General features: G+C 36.3%; 2 protein-coding genes across 2 annotated transcripts; one reads left to right on the top strand and one right to left on the bottom strand.

Annotated features, from left to right (window-relative positions):
• Window positions 1–8203: 8203 nt before the first annotated feature.
• Window positions 8204–11248, bottom strand: LOC106327366 (zinc finger CCCH domain-containing protein 56-like). The gene is made up of 2 exons (XM_013765505.1): window positions 11024–11248; window positions 8204–10452 (listed from the first exon to the last, which is right to left on the bottom strand). Exon 2 carries the CDS (start codon window positions 10431–10433, stop codon window positions 8544–8546), a length of 1890 nt encoding a protein of 629 aa, XP_013620959.1. The 5' UTR covers window positions 10434–10452; window positions 11024–11248; the 3' UTR covers window positions 8204–8543.
• Window positions 11249–14512: 3264 nt separating this feature from the next.
• Window positions 14513–16402, top strand: LOC106327367 (nuclear transcription factor Y subunit A-1-like). The gene is made up of 6 exons (XM_013765506.1): window positions 14513–14817; window positions 15000–15135; window positions 15278–15375; window positions 15466–15540; window positions 15620–15781; window positions 15905–16402. The coding sequence occupies exons 1-6, from the start codon at window positions 14563–14565 to the stop codon at window positions 16073–16075; spliced, it is 897 nt and encodes a 298-aa protein (XP_013620960.1). The 5' UTR covers window positions 14513–14562; the 3' UTR covers window positions 16076–16402.
• Window positions 16403–17133: the final 731 nt, after the last annotated feature.

Here is a 17133-nt window from a genome sequence, read left to right as displayed (position 1 = left end):
TTGAACAACACCGATTTTTTTCTGAAGACAATTTGAATATCGGAACGGGAACTTGCCCATTGCTTTTAATATGTAACTCGCTTCTTGAGCAAATATCCGGCAAGTCCAACCTCGATTTTATGTTGTCTTTTGTCTTCCCTGGGACATTCAATATTGTATTCATGATGTTCTCAAAGAAATTCTTCTCTATATGCATCACATCAAGGTTGTGGCGCAGAAGGAGATCCTTCCAATATGGTAACTCCCAAAATATACTCTTCTTGTGCCAGTTGTGATGAACACCGTAAGAATCAGGCATATTACGAGGGACATGCCAATTACCACCCCAGCGAACTGTTTCGTTAGCTCCGTAGTAGTCGATTTGCGCTTCAATTTGTTCTCCAGTTAGATATGGAGGAGGAGTGTCTCTCACAACCTTTTTGTGCCTAAACAAATTCTTGTTTCTTCGGTACGGATGGCCAACTGGAAGAAATCGACGGTGACAATCGAACCAACTTGTCTTTCTACCATTCTTCAGTTGAAATGCATCTGTCGTTCCATTACAATATGGACAAGCTAATCTCCCATGTGTAGTCCATCCAGACAACATCCCATAGGCAGGAAAGTCACTTATGGTCCACAAAAGCATAGCTCGCATCGTAAAATTCTTCTTCGTTGAGCAGTCATACGTCCTCACCCCTGTTGACCACAAATCTTTCAACTCTTTTATCAGTGGTTGTAGGAAAACATCAAGTGACCTTTTTGGATGCTTCGGACCGGGTATTAATATGGTCAAGAATAAAAACTCCCGTTGCATGCACATCTCCGGTGGCAGGTTGTATGGCGTAAGAAAGACAGGCCACAATGAATATTGTCTCCCTGACATTCCAAATGGACTAAATCCATCTGTGCATAATCCGAGGTACACATTCCGGCTATTGCTAGCGAAATTCGGATGTACTTTGTTAAAATTTTTCCAGGCTCTTGCATCTGATGGATGAGTCATCTCACCATCCGTCTGAGTATGCTCGGCATGCCACCTCATCTTTCCAGCAGTCTGCTCCGATTGGTACAATCTTTTCAATCTATCTGTAATTGGTAGGTACCACATCCTTTGGTACGGTACCCTATTACGTCCCCTTCCTTGCGGCTTGAATCGTGGTTTCTTGCAGAATCGACATTCTTCCAACTTCTCATCATCTCCCCAGTAGATCATGCAGTTGTCGATGCAAACATCTATCATCTCCGAAGGCAACCCAAGACTATAAACCAGTTTCTGAATCTCATAATAAGAATCAGCAGACTCATTGTCTTCCGGCAAATACTCTTTAAATAAATCTGCCCATTCGTTCATGCAACTTTCAGGTAGATTGTGATCAGTTTTAATATTCATCATTCTAGCAGCCAATGACAATTTAGAGAGACCTTCTCTACAACCACTGTAAAGTGGTTGATTTGCCGCATCTAACATTTCATAAAACTTTTTTGAATCTATGTTAGGTTCTTCATCTTCATCATCATGAGCTACGAATGCATCAGTTACCATATCATGAACCCTATCATAATCTACCATCGGCTGATCCTCCTGATGGTAACTATGTGCATTATGCAATTGATGATCAACCGGTTCTTCTTGAAAGTTGCTATTACTACTACTAGCTTCATTCTGATCATAACTATAACCTTCTCCATGTTGAAACCAGATATAATAATTTGTCGTGAAACCTCTATTTACTAAATGCTTCCAAACATTTTCACGATTTGCCAACTTTGAATTGTTACATTTCCTACAAGGACAGAATATTTTACCGCTTTCTTGGGCGAGCGGTGTAGAATCTGCTTGATGCATAAAACGCTCCAACCCAGCAAGATATTCTTTCGTCACTCTCCCGTTAGCATCTCTATGCATATACATCCACCTCCGCAACTCGAAAATATTTCCCAAGCCCGACATTTTTTTCACGTTTTTTTTCTTGTTGGTGTGCTTAAAATTATGTTCAAACCTCCATATATATAGAAAATTTTCGAATCTGGTAGTTGAATTTTGCTAGGAATTTACGACGAAAAATTAGGTAGGTGGCAAAAAAAACGTGTTAAGTTGGTGGATTTCTCGTTCTTTCCTCGTAAGTTATTTCCTCGTAAAAATCATGCTAAAATTACGACGAATTTGCGACGAAACACATTTTTCTCGGAAAAACCACGTCAACTTACGACGATTCTACGAGGAAAAGAGTTACTCGGTATTTTACAAGGCCATTACGAGGAAACTTTATTTCCTCGCAATTTCATCGTTAAGTCATCGTAATTTCACGAGGAATAGTTTTCCTCGTTAAATTTCCTTGCTAAAACTGTGTTTTCTTGTAGTGTATTTTTATCAATTAATTTAGTAAAACTTCATAATACTCCATAAATCGATGGAATAATTACTATAAAATTACTATTTTCTTGAAAAACGGAGACAACAAAGGCTCCAAACCTCTTTGAACATCATCACATGTTAGTGCAAGATGCAAAAATTCATTAAAACAATATTGTCGTATTTTTTGAAATTTTCTCAAAATCTATGTGTACCCCTACGAAAATATTGAGTTTTGGTAAATAATTTATATACTGAAGCGTATAATATTTAATGTTTTAAAATTTATAACCACATTCTAAATTTGTATTAGTGTATTTTAAGCTCTTTTTATGGTATATGGGAATTGTTATAATATTTTTATCAATTAATTTAGTAAAACTTCATAATACTCCCTAAATCGATAGAATAACCACTATAAAATCACTATTTTCTTTAAAAACGGAGACAATAAAGGCTTCAAACCTCTTTTAACATCATCGTATGTTATGCAAGATGCAACTATGCATTAAAACAATATTGTCGTATTTTTTGAAATTTTCTCAAAATCCATATGTATCCCTACAAAAATATTGAGTTTTTAGTAAATATTTTATATACTGAAGCCTATAATCTTTAGTTTTGTTTTAAAATTTCTAACCACATTCTACATTTGTATTAATATATTTTAAGCTTTTTTGATAGTATAAGGGAATCGTTATAATTTTGTTTTCAATTAATTTAGTAAAATTTCATAATAATCCCTAAATAGATGGAATAACCACTATAAAATCATTATTTTCATGAAAAACGGAGACAGTAAAGGCCCCAAATCTCTTTGAAAATCATCATATGTTAGTGCAGGATGCAACAATGCATTAAAACAATATTGTCGTAATTTTTGAAATTTTCTCAAAATCTATGTGTTAACCTCTACGAAAATATTGAGTTTTTGGTAAATGTTTTAGATACTGAAGCCTATAATCTTTAGTGTTGTTTAAAAATTTATAACCACATTCTACATTTGTATTAATGTATTTTAAGCTTTTTTTTATGGTATAAGGAAATCTTTATAATTTTTTATCAATTAATTTAGTAAAACTTCATAATAATCCCTAAGTCGATGGATTAACCACTTTGAACATCATCTTATGTTAGTGTAGGATGCAACAATGCATTAAAACAATATTGTCATATTTTTTAAAAAATTTCTCAAAATCTATGTTTTAACCCCTACGAAAATATTAAGTTTTTGGTAAATGTTTTATATACTGAAGCCTATAATCTTTAGTGTTGTTTTAAAATTTTAATTCACAATCTATATTTTTATTAATGTATTTTAAGATTTTTTTATGGTATATGGGAATTGTTATAATTTTTTTTAACAATTAATTTAGTAAAACTTCGTAATACTCCCTAAATCCATGGAATAACCACTATAAAATCATTATTTTCTCCAGGCACTCGTCCGAGACCAGCAAACAAAAACCTTCAAAACAGTTACCCGGACCTCACAGTGAATTATTTCATTAACTCGTAATCCCGAACATAGAATTTACAGGTAATTAGAGCTTTGGTGGAACATCATGATGTAAAAATTATATAAAGTATATCCTAAAGTAGAAATCAGATGGAAGATAGGAATGAATGGCATTTCACTAACAATGGGAAATACTCAGTCAATCAGGTTATCAAGTGGAACGGGTCTATCCTGATAGGAAAAAACCACCAGAATTTAATGGTCCCACAATGGATATACTAAAAGCTTTCTGCTGGAAAGTGCGGTGCCCCCCCCCCGAAGATACAACATTTCTTATGGCAAATCATTTCAGGATGTATAGCGGTAATAAAAAATCTACAAACGAGGGGAATACAAGGGAATATATGCTGTGCTCGAAGCGGAGACCCGGAGGAATCAATAAACCATGTGTTTTTTGAATGTCCTCAGCACGTCAAGTATGGGCTTTATCTAAGATACCATCGAACCCCAATATTTTTCCTATTAGTTATTTTTTTGCCAACATGGATCATCTATTTTGGAGAGTCAATCCAAGGATGGATGACCTCCAATTTGCATGGATATTATGGTATATATGGAAAGGTCGGAATAACAAAGTATTTAGTAATCTGGATATTGATCCAAGGGACACACTGAAAACAACAGAATTAGAATCAACACTTTGGGCTGAGGCACAGGTAGTAAAGGATCAAACGAGGGAGCAGACACAGAATAGACCCACAGTACCGACTTGAGGACGATGGTGCTTCATAGATGGTTCATGGAAAGACAAAGACTTATTTTAAGGGCAAGGCTGGTATATCACTTTACCGGGTTTTGACGGTTTATTATGGGCAAGGAATATAAGGGCATGTCGTTCACCTCTACATTCGGAGGTGGAGACATTAATTTGAGCAATTGAATGTATGAAGAATTTAAGACAGTTTCAGGTTACGTTTGCAACGGATTGTTCTCAATTAGTGAAGATGGTTTCGGAACCAGAAGAATTGCCAGCATTTGGAAGTTACATGGAAGACATTAAGCTTTTAAAAAGAAGTTTCCTCAACTCAGACATCGTTCATGTACCCCGGACGGAAAACCTACGGGCGGATAGCTTAGCACGCAGTGCTAGAAAACAATCGTCTTTCGTCGTTCACATGGATGCGGAGTTACCAATTTGGTTTACAGAGTCAACATGAATCTGTAAATGTTTGTTGTCAAAAACAAAATCACTATTTTCTTGAAAAACAGAGACAAGAAATGCTCCAAACCTTTTTGAACATCATCATATGTTAGTGCAGGATGCAACGATGCATTAAAACAATATTGTCGTATTTTTTGAAATTTTCTCAAAATCTATGTGATATTGAGTTTTTGGTAAATACTTTATATACTGAACCCTATAATATTTAGCGTTGTTTTAAAATTTCTAACCATATTCCACATTTGTATTAATGGATGCTAAACTCTTTTTCAGGGTAAATGAGTATCGTTCCATTGTTTTTATAAATTAATTTAATAAAACTTCATATACTCCCTAAATTAGTGGACTAATCATTATAAAATCGCTATTCTATTGAAAAATAGAGACAACAAAAGCTCCATAACTATTTGAACCTCATAATATGACTATGCATTAAAACAATATTGTCATATTTTTGAAAAAAATTTCAAAATCTATGTGTAACCCAACCCCTACGAAAATATTTAGTTTTTGGTAAATACTTTATATACTGAAGCTTATAATCTTTAGTGTTGTTTTAAAATTTCTAACCACATTCTACATTTGTATTAATGTATTTTATGTTCTTTTTCATGGTATATAAGAATCGTTATAATTTTTTATCAATTAATTTAGTAAAACTTCATAATACTCCCTAATCGATGGAATAACCACTATAAAATCACTATTTTCTTGAAAAAACGGAGACAACGAAAGCTCCAAACCTCTTTGAACATCATCATATATTAGTGCAGGATGCAACTATGCATTAAAACAATATTATCGTATTTTTTGAAATTTTCTCAAAATCTATATGTTAACTTGGGAAAAGTGCCAATTTCGACCCCAACAATTTACGTCGTGCCAAAAACGACCCGAACAATTGATCAGTGCCAAATACGACATCAACTCAATTATAATTCGAAAAAACTACCCAAACTTCTTAAAACGTGCTTAAATCTACATTGACTCTAACAGAAGTTAGTCAATCGTTAACAAAATAAAACGACGTCGTTTTGATATACGAGGAAAAGTGTCAATTTCGACCCCAACACTCTCAGTCGTGCCAAATAGGACCCGAACAAATGGTCAGTGCCAAAACCGACCTCAACTAAATTATAATTTAAGAAAAACTACATGAACTTCTTAAAACCTGCATAAATCTATATTGACTCTAACAGAAGTTTGTCAACCGTTAACAAGATAAGACGATGTCGTTTTGATATATATATATATATATATATTTTAAAAATATATATATATGTGTTCATTCCGGAACTCAAACCGTGCTATGATAGCCTTCTAAAGGGGCACACTAACAACTAGATAAAAGTAACTTTTCGAAATATTATTACAAATTTGAAATTATATAAACTACTATTATTCATCTTATCCAATTTAAAAATTTGGTGACAAATTTTTCTGATTTATATAAATACATTAACATGTTTTTTATTTATCATATCTTTAATAAACGTATATCTTACTAAAATATAAATAATAAAATATTTATTATTATACAATCTTAAATATACTTAAAACTTTGAATTTATTTATAAAATTTTCTTATATAATATTTTTAATTTTTAAACTTAAGTGGAAATTTTTTTATTTTTCAAAGTCAATATTATATATTTTGATATTTTGTTCAAAAATGTTAAGAGGCCTTTTACCTTTCTTTCACTAAGATATGTTGTACAAAATATTAGACATATTAAAGAATAACTAAAATATATAAAGCAATCACCAAAGTTTTAAATTGGATAAGATGAAGAAGAATAGTAGTTTATATAATGGGGAATTTCAATTTGTAATAATATTTCAAAAAATTACTTTAGTCTAGTTGTTAGTGTGCCCCTTTAAAAGGATATCCCGGCACGGGTTTGAGTCCCGAAATGAACATATTTTTAAAAAATATATATATATATCAAAACGACGTCGTCTTGTCTTGTTAACGGTTGACTAACTTCTGTTAGAGTCAATGTAGATTTAGGCGCGTTTTAAAAAGTTTGGGTAATGTTTCTTAAATTATAATTGATTTGAGATCGTTTTTGGCACTGATAATTTGTTCGGGTCCTATTTGGCACGATTGAGAGTGTTGGGGTCGAAATTGACACTTTTCTTCGTATGTCAAAACGACGTCGTTTTATCTTGTTAACGGTTAACTAACTTATGTTAGAGTCAATGTAGATTTAAGCACGTTTTAAGAAGTTCGGGTAGTTTTTTTGAATTATAATTGAGTTGAAGTCGTATTTGGCACTGATCAATTGTTCGGGTCGTATTTGGCACGACTGAAATGGTTCAGGTCGAAATTGGCACTTTTCCCGTGTTAACGTACATCAAATTGTTAATATGTACACTATAATAGAGCCTGGTGGAAGTTTGTTGGCTTGTAGTGCGAACTGAGGACTACCACACATTAACATTCACAATCTTTTCCTTGTACATAATCTCTAAGAATGGCTTATCAGATTTGATAAGGATTGATATCAGGACTTATAAGTAGGCCTGAGAATTTAAATCAAAGCCCGCGGGGCCCGCCCCATTTGACCCGCCGCGGGGCGGGTACGGGTCTTTGAAAAAACCAAGTCGCGGGTGCGGGTGCGGGTGCGGGTTAAGACTATTTTTTGCGGGGCGGGTGCGGGTTGGTGGATTTTGATTTGCGGATACCCGCCAACCCGCAAAATAAAATAAAAAATAAAAAAATCTTTTTTTTTTTTGAAAAATCGATTTTTTTAGAAAAATAATTAATTTAAGAAAAAAAATAATTAAACTTTTTTAAAATAATATAAAAATTACTTATAAATATATTATTTTATAGAAAAACTAATTAAATAATTATTTTTTTAATTAAAAAATAAAGCGGGCGGATGCGGGTATTAGTTTATTTCTTTGCGGGTTGAGCGGGTCGAAATTTTAACTAAAAAAAAAAACGATCCGCGGGTTGGCGGGTCGTGCGGGGCGGGTTGACCCGCGAACCCAGGCCTACTTATAAGAGAGTTTTTGAGCTTTGGATTTTTTATTTTCTCTCACATTTTGAGGTGTAACCAGATATCTTTAAGTTGCATCAATTTTGTATTAAGTGAGATCACCACCTTTACTTGATCGTGACTTTACTCTATAAAAGCTGTTAGAGTATCAACAGACGAACACAGAACAAAACCAAAAGGAAATGAATGGATCTTATTACCTGAAACAATATGTTATTATTTTCTCATACATTGTTCATTGACAAATATGGATGAGATATTACAAATAACTGAGAAACAAAAATACAGGAAATAATCATAGACAAAGAGGAACACTTCCCCCTTTGCTACAACAAAAGAGATAGTAATCAATTTAATGAGGTAAAAATTACAACAAATTAATGAAATTTCAGAAAGAAGTCTGAAAAAATCAAACTGAGCCTTTTGGTGTTATTAGTATCGAAAAAGCACTTACCAGGATTTTGTCCCAGCTTCACAGAAACATCAACCTCTCTCTCTCTCTCTCTCTCTCTCGCTGAGTTAGCGATCAAGCTGCAGCTGGTCTAGCCACGCATCGAGAATGTCACTCTCACGACCGTCTCTGTGAGGATCCCCACTCAAACCACCTTGAACCAATGGCCTTGCACCATTCATGTTCCTAGGCGATGCAGTCTCTTTTACCATCTGCTGAACCCATGTCACATCTGCTTCCTTGTTATTAGCCAAGGAATGAGATTTTCTCAACCGCCCTAGCTCATCTGATTGCACCGACCAGTCCACCTTATGGTTCTGGTCCCAACTTGACCAAGGACTCAGCGGCGAACCAGAATCACTCTGCATCATCATATCACGTGGCAGATTGGATCCAAACTCACGGGAGCTAAGGCTACGTGAATGCAGCAGCTGCTGCTGTTTAATCCGAGCGTTCATTGGAGAAATAGGCTCCATGCCTCGTGGTGACGAATGCTGCTCCACATTCTTTGGAGAAGACATTAGATTTGTCCTAATAGGAGAAAGCATGCTCTGCTGCTTATCCCTCTGTAGCTGATTAAGAAGCGCAGATTTGTGGGATGGTGATAGAACAGATGAGACGGCAAGCTGATCAGAGAAACGAGGAGACGACGATGAAACCTCAGCAGATGAGAAATGATTCACAAACCGTGGACTACTGGACATTTCAAACTCTTGCAGCATATCTCTAGCGTTCAGAGAAGACCTCAGACGGCTCAGCTGAACATTGCTTCCAGGGAGATGCAACGCAGGTACGTTCTGATGAGGCCAACACATAGATGAAACACCGTTTCCAGAAGGAGAGCTCGGAGCACCACCAGAAGGTGAGCCTGGTAACATGTTCAAAACAGAAGCCATGTCCATAGAGGCACGAGGAGACGACGGCAATCCAGAGCCTGTAGAAGCGTACAATGGACGCAGCTCTTCCTTTAAATGAGCAAAGAAGCAAACCCTCCGGTTACAACCCGTCCCATCCTTGCACAGACGCGTCCTGTACTGAGCAGGATGCAGCCAGCACTCGAAAACTCCGTGTGCGTACTCGCACATGTCCCCTTGCTTACATGAGCCCTTCTTGAAATCCGGGCAAGGGACGCAGGTGTAGTGAGACTTCCTCGGGTCTCTCCTCCTGGCGTTCTCGCCCGGATGCGCGAAGGGACACTCGGTCCAGTCGTGGGAGTAGGCTCGAGAGCAGGGACGGATCTTGAACGAGAACATACGGAACTCATCTGTGGAATAAACCCCACTCTTGATGTCTGGCAAGGACGGATCAATCGGGTACTCCTTCTTCTCTGCCTTAGTTGGAGAGGAGACTGAATCCAAAGAGAGTAAGGAGGAGGAGCCGTTATCTGGCGACGACGAGAGAGACCTGAAACTCGACCCCAAGCTAGACGACAGATCTTCATCTTTCTTCAAAATCTCCTCAAGCACGGTTCTCAAACCACGAGGCGCAACAAGAACATCAACGGGACTGTTCCCATGAGTATCAATGATGTTTGGATCTGCTCCTGCGCTTAAAAGCAGCTTGACAACGTCCAAGGCCTTCACAGAAGCGCCAGAGGCGGCGCAGTGGAGGGCGGTGCTTTTATCCGGACCGCAAGTGAGATTCAAGTCAGTTTCAGGGAAGGAGAGAATAAGCTTCACAACGTCTAAGCTTCCGTATAGAGAAGCAACCATCAGCGGCGTTCTTTGCTCGACGACCATTCTTTTAACGAGCCTATGGCGTCTGTACCAGAGAGACACCTGGTTGACGCTAGAGACAAGAGAGAGTTGATGCTTAAAACCCTCCACGTCGTTGTCTGCAGCGAATTCAAGTAAGGCGGAAAATGAATGTTCACACTCAGCAGCATTGTTCATGGGCTTGGACAAAGAATCTGAGAGAGTGTTGTTCTCTGTGTCCAGCTTCTTAAAGAGACCACACATGCTTAATACTAACGTATGCCTGCAATATAGAAGCAGTGGAAATAATAAATTAAAAAAAAAAAATTGACCGAGGAAATAAAGGAAACAAATTTGATAAGTAAACAAGAAGAAAGTCAGAAGATTTACTTAGAAGAAGACTCAAAGATTAAACCTTTCACAATCAGATCTAATAAAGTCTGAAAATTTTCTGAATAAAATCAATTTATAAAGGCTAAACCCAGAAGAAGGAAATTAAAAAAAAAAAAAGAAAAAAAAACTAAGAAACAACAGATTCAGTTCAGTTCAGTTCAGTTCAGACGAACATCCTCATCTAACATTGACGTTCCTACCAACCAAACAGATGAACAACTTTTAAGAACAGATGATTCATAAGACCAACTACCTTAAAACTAAAATTAATATACAAAAAAAAATTAAAAGATCTTAAAAGTAAGTCAATGAATAGTCAACGATTATAGAAATCTCTAAAACTCAAGCTGAAAGCTCAGATTGAGAATACATCGAACAACACATCATATTCCAATACTCAATTAAAAATTAAAATTAAATAATAGTAACGAAAGTTCATCACCGAATCTGATCCAACTTACCCTTGTCGGAAGATCAGAGGCTGTCTGAATCTAAACGTTAAATGCCCGAAAGACAGAACCACATTCCCAGATCCAAAGGGAGGATGAGGAGAAAGAAGATCGATCAACCTCAGCTGAGAGAGAGAGAACCAAAAAAAAAAAATCGAAAACGAATGAGAGAGTTAAACTGGTGTGACCGGGAGAGGTGGTGAGAGATGGAGTAGGGAGGTTAAAGAGGTTTGCAGCGGATGTGACGGGATAAAGCGGTAGGAGGTGGCGGGCGCGTGGGGATATGTTTAAGCGTATTGGAATACAGGTTTTGAAATCCACGTAGAAAAAAAAAAAAAAGGAATCTGATTCTTGAAATCAGAGCCGTTGGATTGTGAAGGAGCGGGGACTCCGCTGACTTTCGGTGGTCAAGCTGCAGGTCTTTCGGCCCCCTTTTTATATTTTAAATTGAGATTATATTTTTAATACTAACTATTTTGTGAATTTTATAGTGGGAAGTGTTAGAGCAACATTATTACAAGGATCTCAAAAAAGTATCAACTTAAGTGACAAACAATGATAAATATTGGTTAGGTAAATGATGAAAATTTAACCCAATTTTTTTTTTCTTTTTATATTATAAATATGAAGTGAGGATCTTGAATTATTAACTTCCACTAAAAGTGTTCTTATATATCCCAACGCACACCAAAATCAAGCGACATCCTTTCCTCGTCGGTTTATATATAAATTTAGAAGAAAAAGCGATGGTAGATGATTTTAAATCCTTTTCTCGTCAGTTTTATGAAGAAGGAAATCATCTGTTTTCACATTTTTATTGTTTTAAGCTTAAAAAAAAACTATTTTTCTCTAGTTGATGAAAGTACAAAAGAATCCAAAGTAGATTTGGCTGAACATTTACGTTACTAGAAATAATCAAACAACTAGTAAAAAACTTAATGTTATAATATGTTTTATTTGTTTCTTGTTTCTAGGCGTATTTGTAGACAATTTGAGTGATCGCATTTTCTTTAATTCGATAGATATGAATCATATGATACATGTATGCCTTGTGTGATTTCGATATAAAATTTGAATGTGTTTTTGCTTTTTGCGCGTAATAGAGTAATCTCTTATAAAACGCATATGCTACGTAGGTGAGTACTGAAGTAATAAAAGGTGACCAGTGACCACTATCAATTCATTATTCAGTATCTATCGGAGGATCGGTTATCTTAGAATGTGGCACCTATCGGGGCGTCGGGGACATTCGATAAAATTGGAACGATACAGAGAAGATTAGCATGACCCGTGCGCAAGGATAACATGCACAAATCTAGAAATGATCCAAATTTTAATTTTTTATCAAAAAAATATTTATGTATAATACAATGTTAGACATAGGATTGAGGTTGAGCTTTTAGCTAACAGTCGAATTCGGTTATATATATATATATGGAGCACAGACTTTAAAGTCTAGATGAGTTACCTGTTGGTATTGTTCGAATGTAACAACAAAATGAGATCATGACTGAGTTTGAGCCGGACTTTGTCTAGTTTATCTCCCGTACCAAAATCGCATGATAGAGGGGTTTTGTCATGCCTTGAAATATTATTCTAACTACTCATGTTTAGATTAGGACTGGATCAAAACAAAATCGCAGCTAAAACACACGGTTTATAGTCATGTTAGTCACATACCTGATGTAGTACTAAGCTGTCAAAGGATTACAAGCACCTTGGATCAAAGTGATGATTGATCCAACAAGAGGGGTGGTTCTTCAATTCTAATCGATCTAATCGACTATAAAACCGGCTGGATGGGAGTGATGATGATGATCTCGGACAGAACAGAGTGTTGACTGATTCCACAATCATCCACGAAGAAGAACAGCCTGATTCCACAAGCAGTCTCAATCGCAATCACTAAGACAAGTGAATCCACACAAGGCTTGATGATTAAGATATCTCAAAGACACGAAGACTTTGAAGAAAAGAAACTGAAAAGTTTATTATATCTTAGGTAAAAAATTCGTCCCTTACAATGATATAACTAATGAGCTTATATAGGCTCAGTACAATGATTTAGAAAGCTAAGTAAAATGAGAAAACATGCTGAAATTAAGAAATCTAACCGTTAGGCCTTAATGAGAGAATCTGAGCAAAAAAGGGAAATGTGTGGAGCTGCTTGTATCTGGACAACTTTGGGAAGATCCTAGGAGCCTTGGGGAGCTTATGGTTGACGAAACAAATCGCCAAATCACAGTCAAGAGTGTAGAAAACTAGCTGTTGGGATTTAAAGCAAATTGGCTCGAAAAATGGCAAGTTGAGATGATGAAGAATCTGACTGATCCAGTGAGGTTTACTGCATGGTATGAACTCTCCAAGTGGTCTTAGATGTAATGACTGATCTCCTGGTTTCCACACGTGAGTTTGAGTTGCACACTCCTTAAGCAAAGAATTACTTTCCTTAAATAGAACCAGTTCGGATGCAGTGTAGGTCGCCTGACTTGTAAATGGTATATCTCCTAAAGAATTACTCCTTTTGGTATGAAACCAATTTGCCGCGTGCTCTGGTTGAGTTAAGAATCTATAGCAAGTTGTTTCACGGTCAAATTCCTCACTGTTGCAAAGATATCCTTCTTTGAATGCACCTATGTCCTGGTTGGCTTCTTTAGTTTTCCTCATCTTCATGTTCTTCACTGATTTACTCATGGTTCCTTTCTCCTTTTCTGATGATGACTTGAGGTCCTCATCAATACCTCTCTTTTGAAAGACGAAGACATTAGTTGTCCTACATATCTGATACTTCATGTTCTAGTGGGATTAAAATACAACAATATAGTTCAGTGATGTAACGGATGTAGCAGTCTAGCAGATATGCTTTGCTAATTAATTGACTAAATAACTGATTAGAGGCAATTCAAATGCAAATCATATGCTCTAATACCACCCACCACCTAGCTGAGGCTTCAAGAGTGCCTTGCATGTTAAACTGTATCAAAATCTCAAGGAGGACATATTTAACAAACTAAAGATGGAACATGTTGTGTACTCGCTAAGTGCTAATTTGTAAGGATGCATACGATATATTTAACTGTCGCAATATTTAAACACTTGACGCAAGAGCGACAAAGCATTCCAACAAAACAACCATCTTATTAACCGAACATAAATAAGCACCCCATGGTGCACAAAAAAAAATAACCACACCATTTGCCTAGCTCTATGAACAGGATAAGAGAGTAATTTTTACCGCAGCAGTAACAACCAACATTTAAAAAAAACAACCTTCTAAAACCTTTGTTCACTGTTCACGTGTTTCAACGAAATATTTACCGCAGCAGTATCAACAACCAACATTTTAAAAAATAAAAATAAAAATAAAATTCTTCATCCTGAATGCCAAAAGAAAAAAGAAGCAAAAAGAACAGTATTTTTCCAAAAAAAGTGAAATTGTTCTGGCCATATATATATATATAGTCCCCACCAATTCCACGTGTCACTCGTTTCACCCGACCACTCTGCGAGTCACTTCCGAGCTTAGCTTTCGCCGGAGAAAAAATGAACCTATGATGACATCACCCCGGCGAAAGATCACAGATCTGCGCGCGCTGGCTTCTTCCAAAGGCTGCCACGTGTCAAAAAAAAAAAAAAAACTTAGGGTTATCTTTCTGCCCAATCCTATTCGTCTTCTTCTACGAGTTTCAGTTACTGTCTGTCGGCTGTCGGGTGTTCCCAAATCACTTCACCTTCACCAAATTCTTCTCTGGCTTTTAAATCTTCAACATAAGACGATTATTGCTAAGCTTTTACTTCATCATCTGGTATGTCTCTTCTCTGTTTCTGTCTTATGTTAGTTTGAAATTGAATGAGGAAGCTTTTTTAAAGTTTTCACCTTTTGAGTGTTTTGCATGTCTCTCTGCGTTGCTTAACGATTTGAGGATGAAAGTTTTTTAAAAAGTTTCCACCTTTTGTGTGTTTGATTCGGTTTTTTGATTTTTGGAAGAGAGATGCAACCCATGATGATGTATCCAGACCCTTGGTGGAAGAGAGACCTTCTGGTTCAGAATCAAACGATGTTCATTCACCATCTGAAGACGGTGGTAAGGATTCACAAGCTGCTACTTCTCCTCCTCCTCCAGGTTTTTGTGACTCAACATAATCATATTCTCTTATGCATTGTCGTTATGAATGTTTTGGGTTTTATATTTCTATGAATGCAAAGGAGATTCTGTCTTGTTGAAGTGTGGCATTGCTTCCTTTTCTAATAGTGTCTCTCATCAGTTTCAGTAGATAACCATGGAGTAGAAGGGAATGATCAAACGGCTTCTATGGATGATCAGCAAGTTGTACAACCACCAGAGCTTGTTGGACACTACATTGTATGTGGTGTCCTCTTATTCCCTTGAGTATATTATATGATGTGTCAGTTCTTTAGCCATTAACTTGATTACTTTTTTTTTTTTTAACAGGCATGTGTCCCAAATCCATATCAGGATGCATATTATGGAGGAATGATGGGAGCATATGGTCATCATCAACCATTGGTATGTCTCTTATTACTCTTTTTTTATAAGAGTGAAGTGAGTTTTTGAGTATCTCAGTCTAATATGGTTTTTAAAGCAGGGCTTTCGTCCGTATCTTGGAATGGCTCGTGAGAGAACAGCTCTGCCACTTGACACGACACAAGAACCTGTTTATGTGAATGCGAAACAGTACGAGGGAATTCTAAGGCGAAGGAAAGCACGTGCCAAGGCTGAGCTAGAAAGTAAAGTCATCAACAGAAAGGTTCTTTTTTTTTTTTTTTTTCCATTTATCAAGATTTGTATCTTAATAGAAAATTGAATCTAAGCATAGTGTACAAGTATTTGAATAAGTTTCCTGTGTAACTTGTTTTAACTTGTGTGATAGCCTTATCTTCATGAGTCGAGACATAAGCATGCGATGAGAAGGGCAAGGGCTAGTGGAGGCCGGTTTGCGAAGAAAAGTGAAGCAGAAGCAGCAGCAGCGAGGAGAGGAAGAGGAAGGAGTTCAGCAACCAACTCATCAGGCTCTGAACAACCAGTTGAGACAGATTCTTAAGGTGCACCATAGTCAGCCAAAGCTCTGAGAGAGATAGAGAGAGAGATACGCGTTGGCTATATATATATATATATATATATATCCAGTGCCCCATACTGGCAAATCATTCTTGGCTTTTTGGGTTTTGTGTGTTGCTTAGTTGTTCTTGTCATATCGTGTGGTTTTACAGTTACTATGTACAAAGAGAGACGAGTTCTTTTAGGTGTTAGATTTGGAGACAGGAGGAAATAGTAGTCAGTAGGTTTTGTTTTTATTCTTTTGGAAATTTGGAAAATACGTTTGTTTAATCATTTGCTTTTTTTTTTAGCAGAAAATGTTACAGAGATTGAGCTCGCTCGCTCGCTTGTTTTTTTTTTCCCTTTATACTTTGACCAAGTGAAAGATAATGTGTTAAGATATGTGAATGTGAATCCATATGTAACCTGTCACAGTGTAAGTATATGTGTTGAATTAAATTGTATATATAAATAATACCCACTCTATTATGTTCTTGATAACAATTGTCAAAAAAACGAAAAGACAAACATGGTGTCGTTCACAACTTGTAGAATTTGCAATAGTAGCTGGTCTCCTCAACCAATTTTATTGGAACTTTTTTTTTTCCAATTGTGTGTGGCCAACAAACAAAAACGTCTTGCCAATTGTAGGTGTAGTTATGGCCACCAAAGAATATATGGATAATGTTTTCTCACTTTCTCCAACTGTTTTGATGTTTATTGTTTGAACTTTTAAATGTATTCAATAAATTTGAATACGGTGCTGCACCTGCACCTTTTTTGCAAGACTTTTTTTGGCAATCACCAATTAATAAGAGAAGGGTCCAGTGGCAGTGGTATACATGCAGATATGTGTAGTTTACCAAACAAGAGAGTATGGAAAAGGCCAAGACAAGATGTCATGATCTATATCTTTAATGGTGTTTCCGTATCTATACTATTAAAGTAAGATCCTATTGTTCTTTTTACCTTAACATGCTATTTTTTTTACTAACATTGCATGTTTCATTAAGGATCTATATTGGATCATTTTTTCGGATCCAGCCCACAGTCTATTTCATA

Source organism: Brassica oleracea, chromosome C2 (assembly GCF_000695525.1).
Source record: "Brassica oleracea var. oleracea cultivar TO1000 chromosome C2, BOL, whole genome shotgun sequence".
NCBI lineage: Eukaryota > Viridiplantae > Streptophyta > Magnoliopsida > Brassicales > Brassicaceae > Brassica > Brassica oleracea.
Note: the sequence above shows the minus strand (reverse complement) of the source record. Positions and strands in the feature narration are given on the sequence as shown.

Bases quoted from the DNA above. Each gene is read 5' to 3' on its own strand.
- LOC106327367 (XM_013765506.1), top strand. From the start codon at position 14,563: ATGATGACATCACCCCGGCGAAAGATCACAGATCTGCGCGCGCTGGCT. The intron at 14,818-14,999 runs GTATGTCTCTTC...GATTTTTGGAAG, and splicing joins AGCTTTTACTTCATCATCTG to AGAGATGCAACCCATGATGA. The intron at 15,376-15,465 runs GTATGTGGTGTC...TTTTTTTAACAG, and splicing joins AGCTTGTTGGACACTACATT to GCATGTGTCCCAAATCCATA.
- LOC106327366 (XM_013765505.1), bottom strand. From the start codon at position 10,433: ATGTGTGGTCTCTTTAAGAAGCTGGACACAGAGAACAACACTCTCTCA.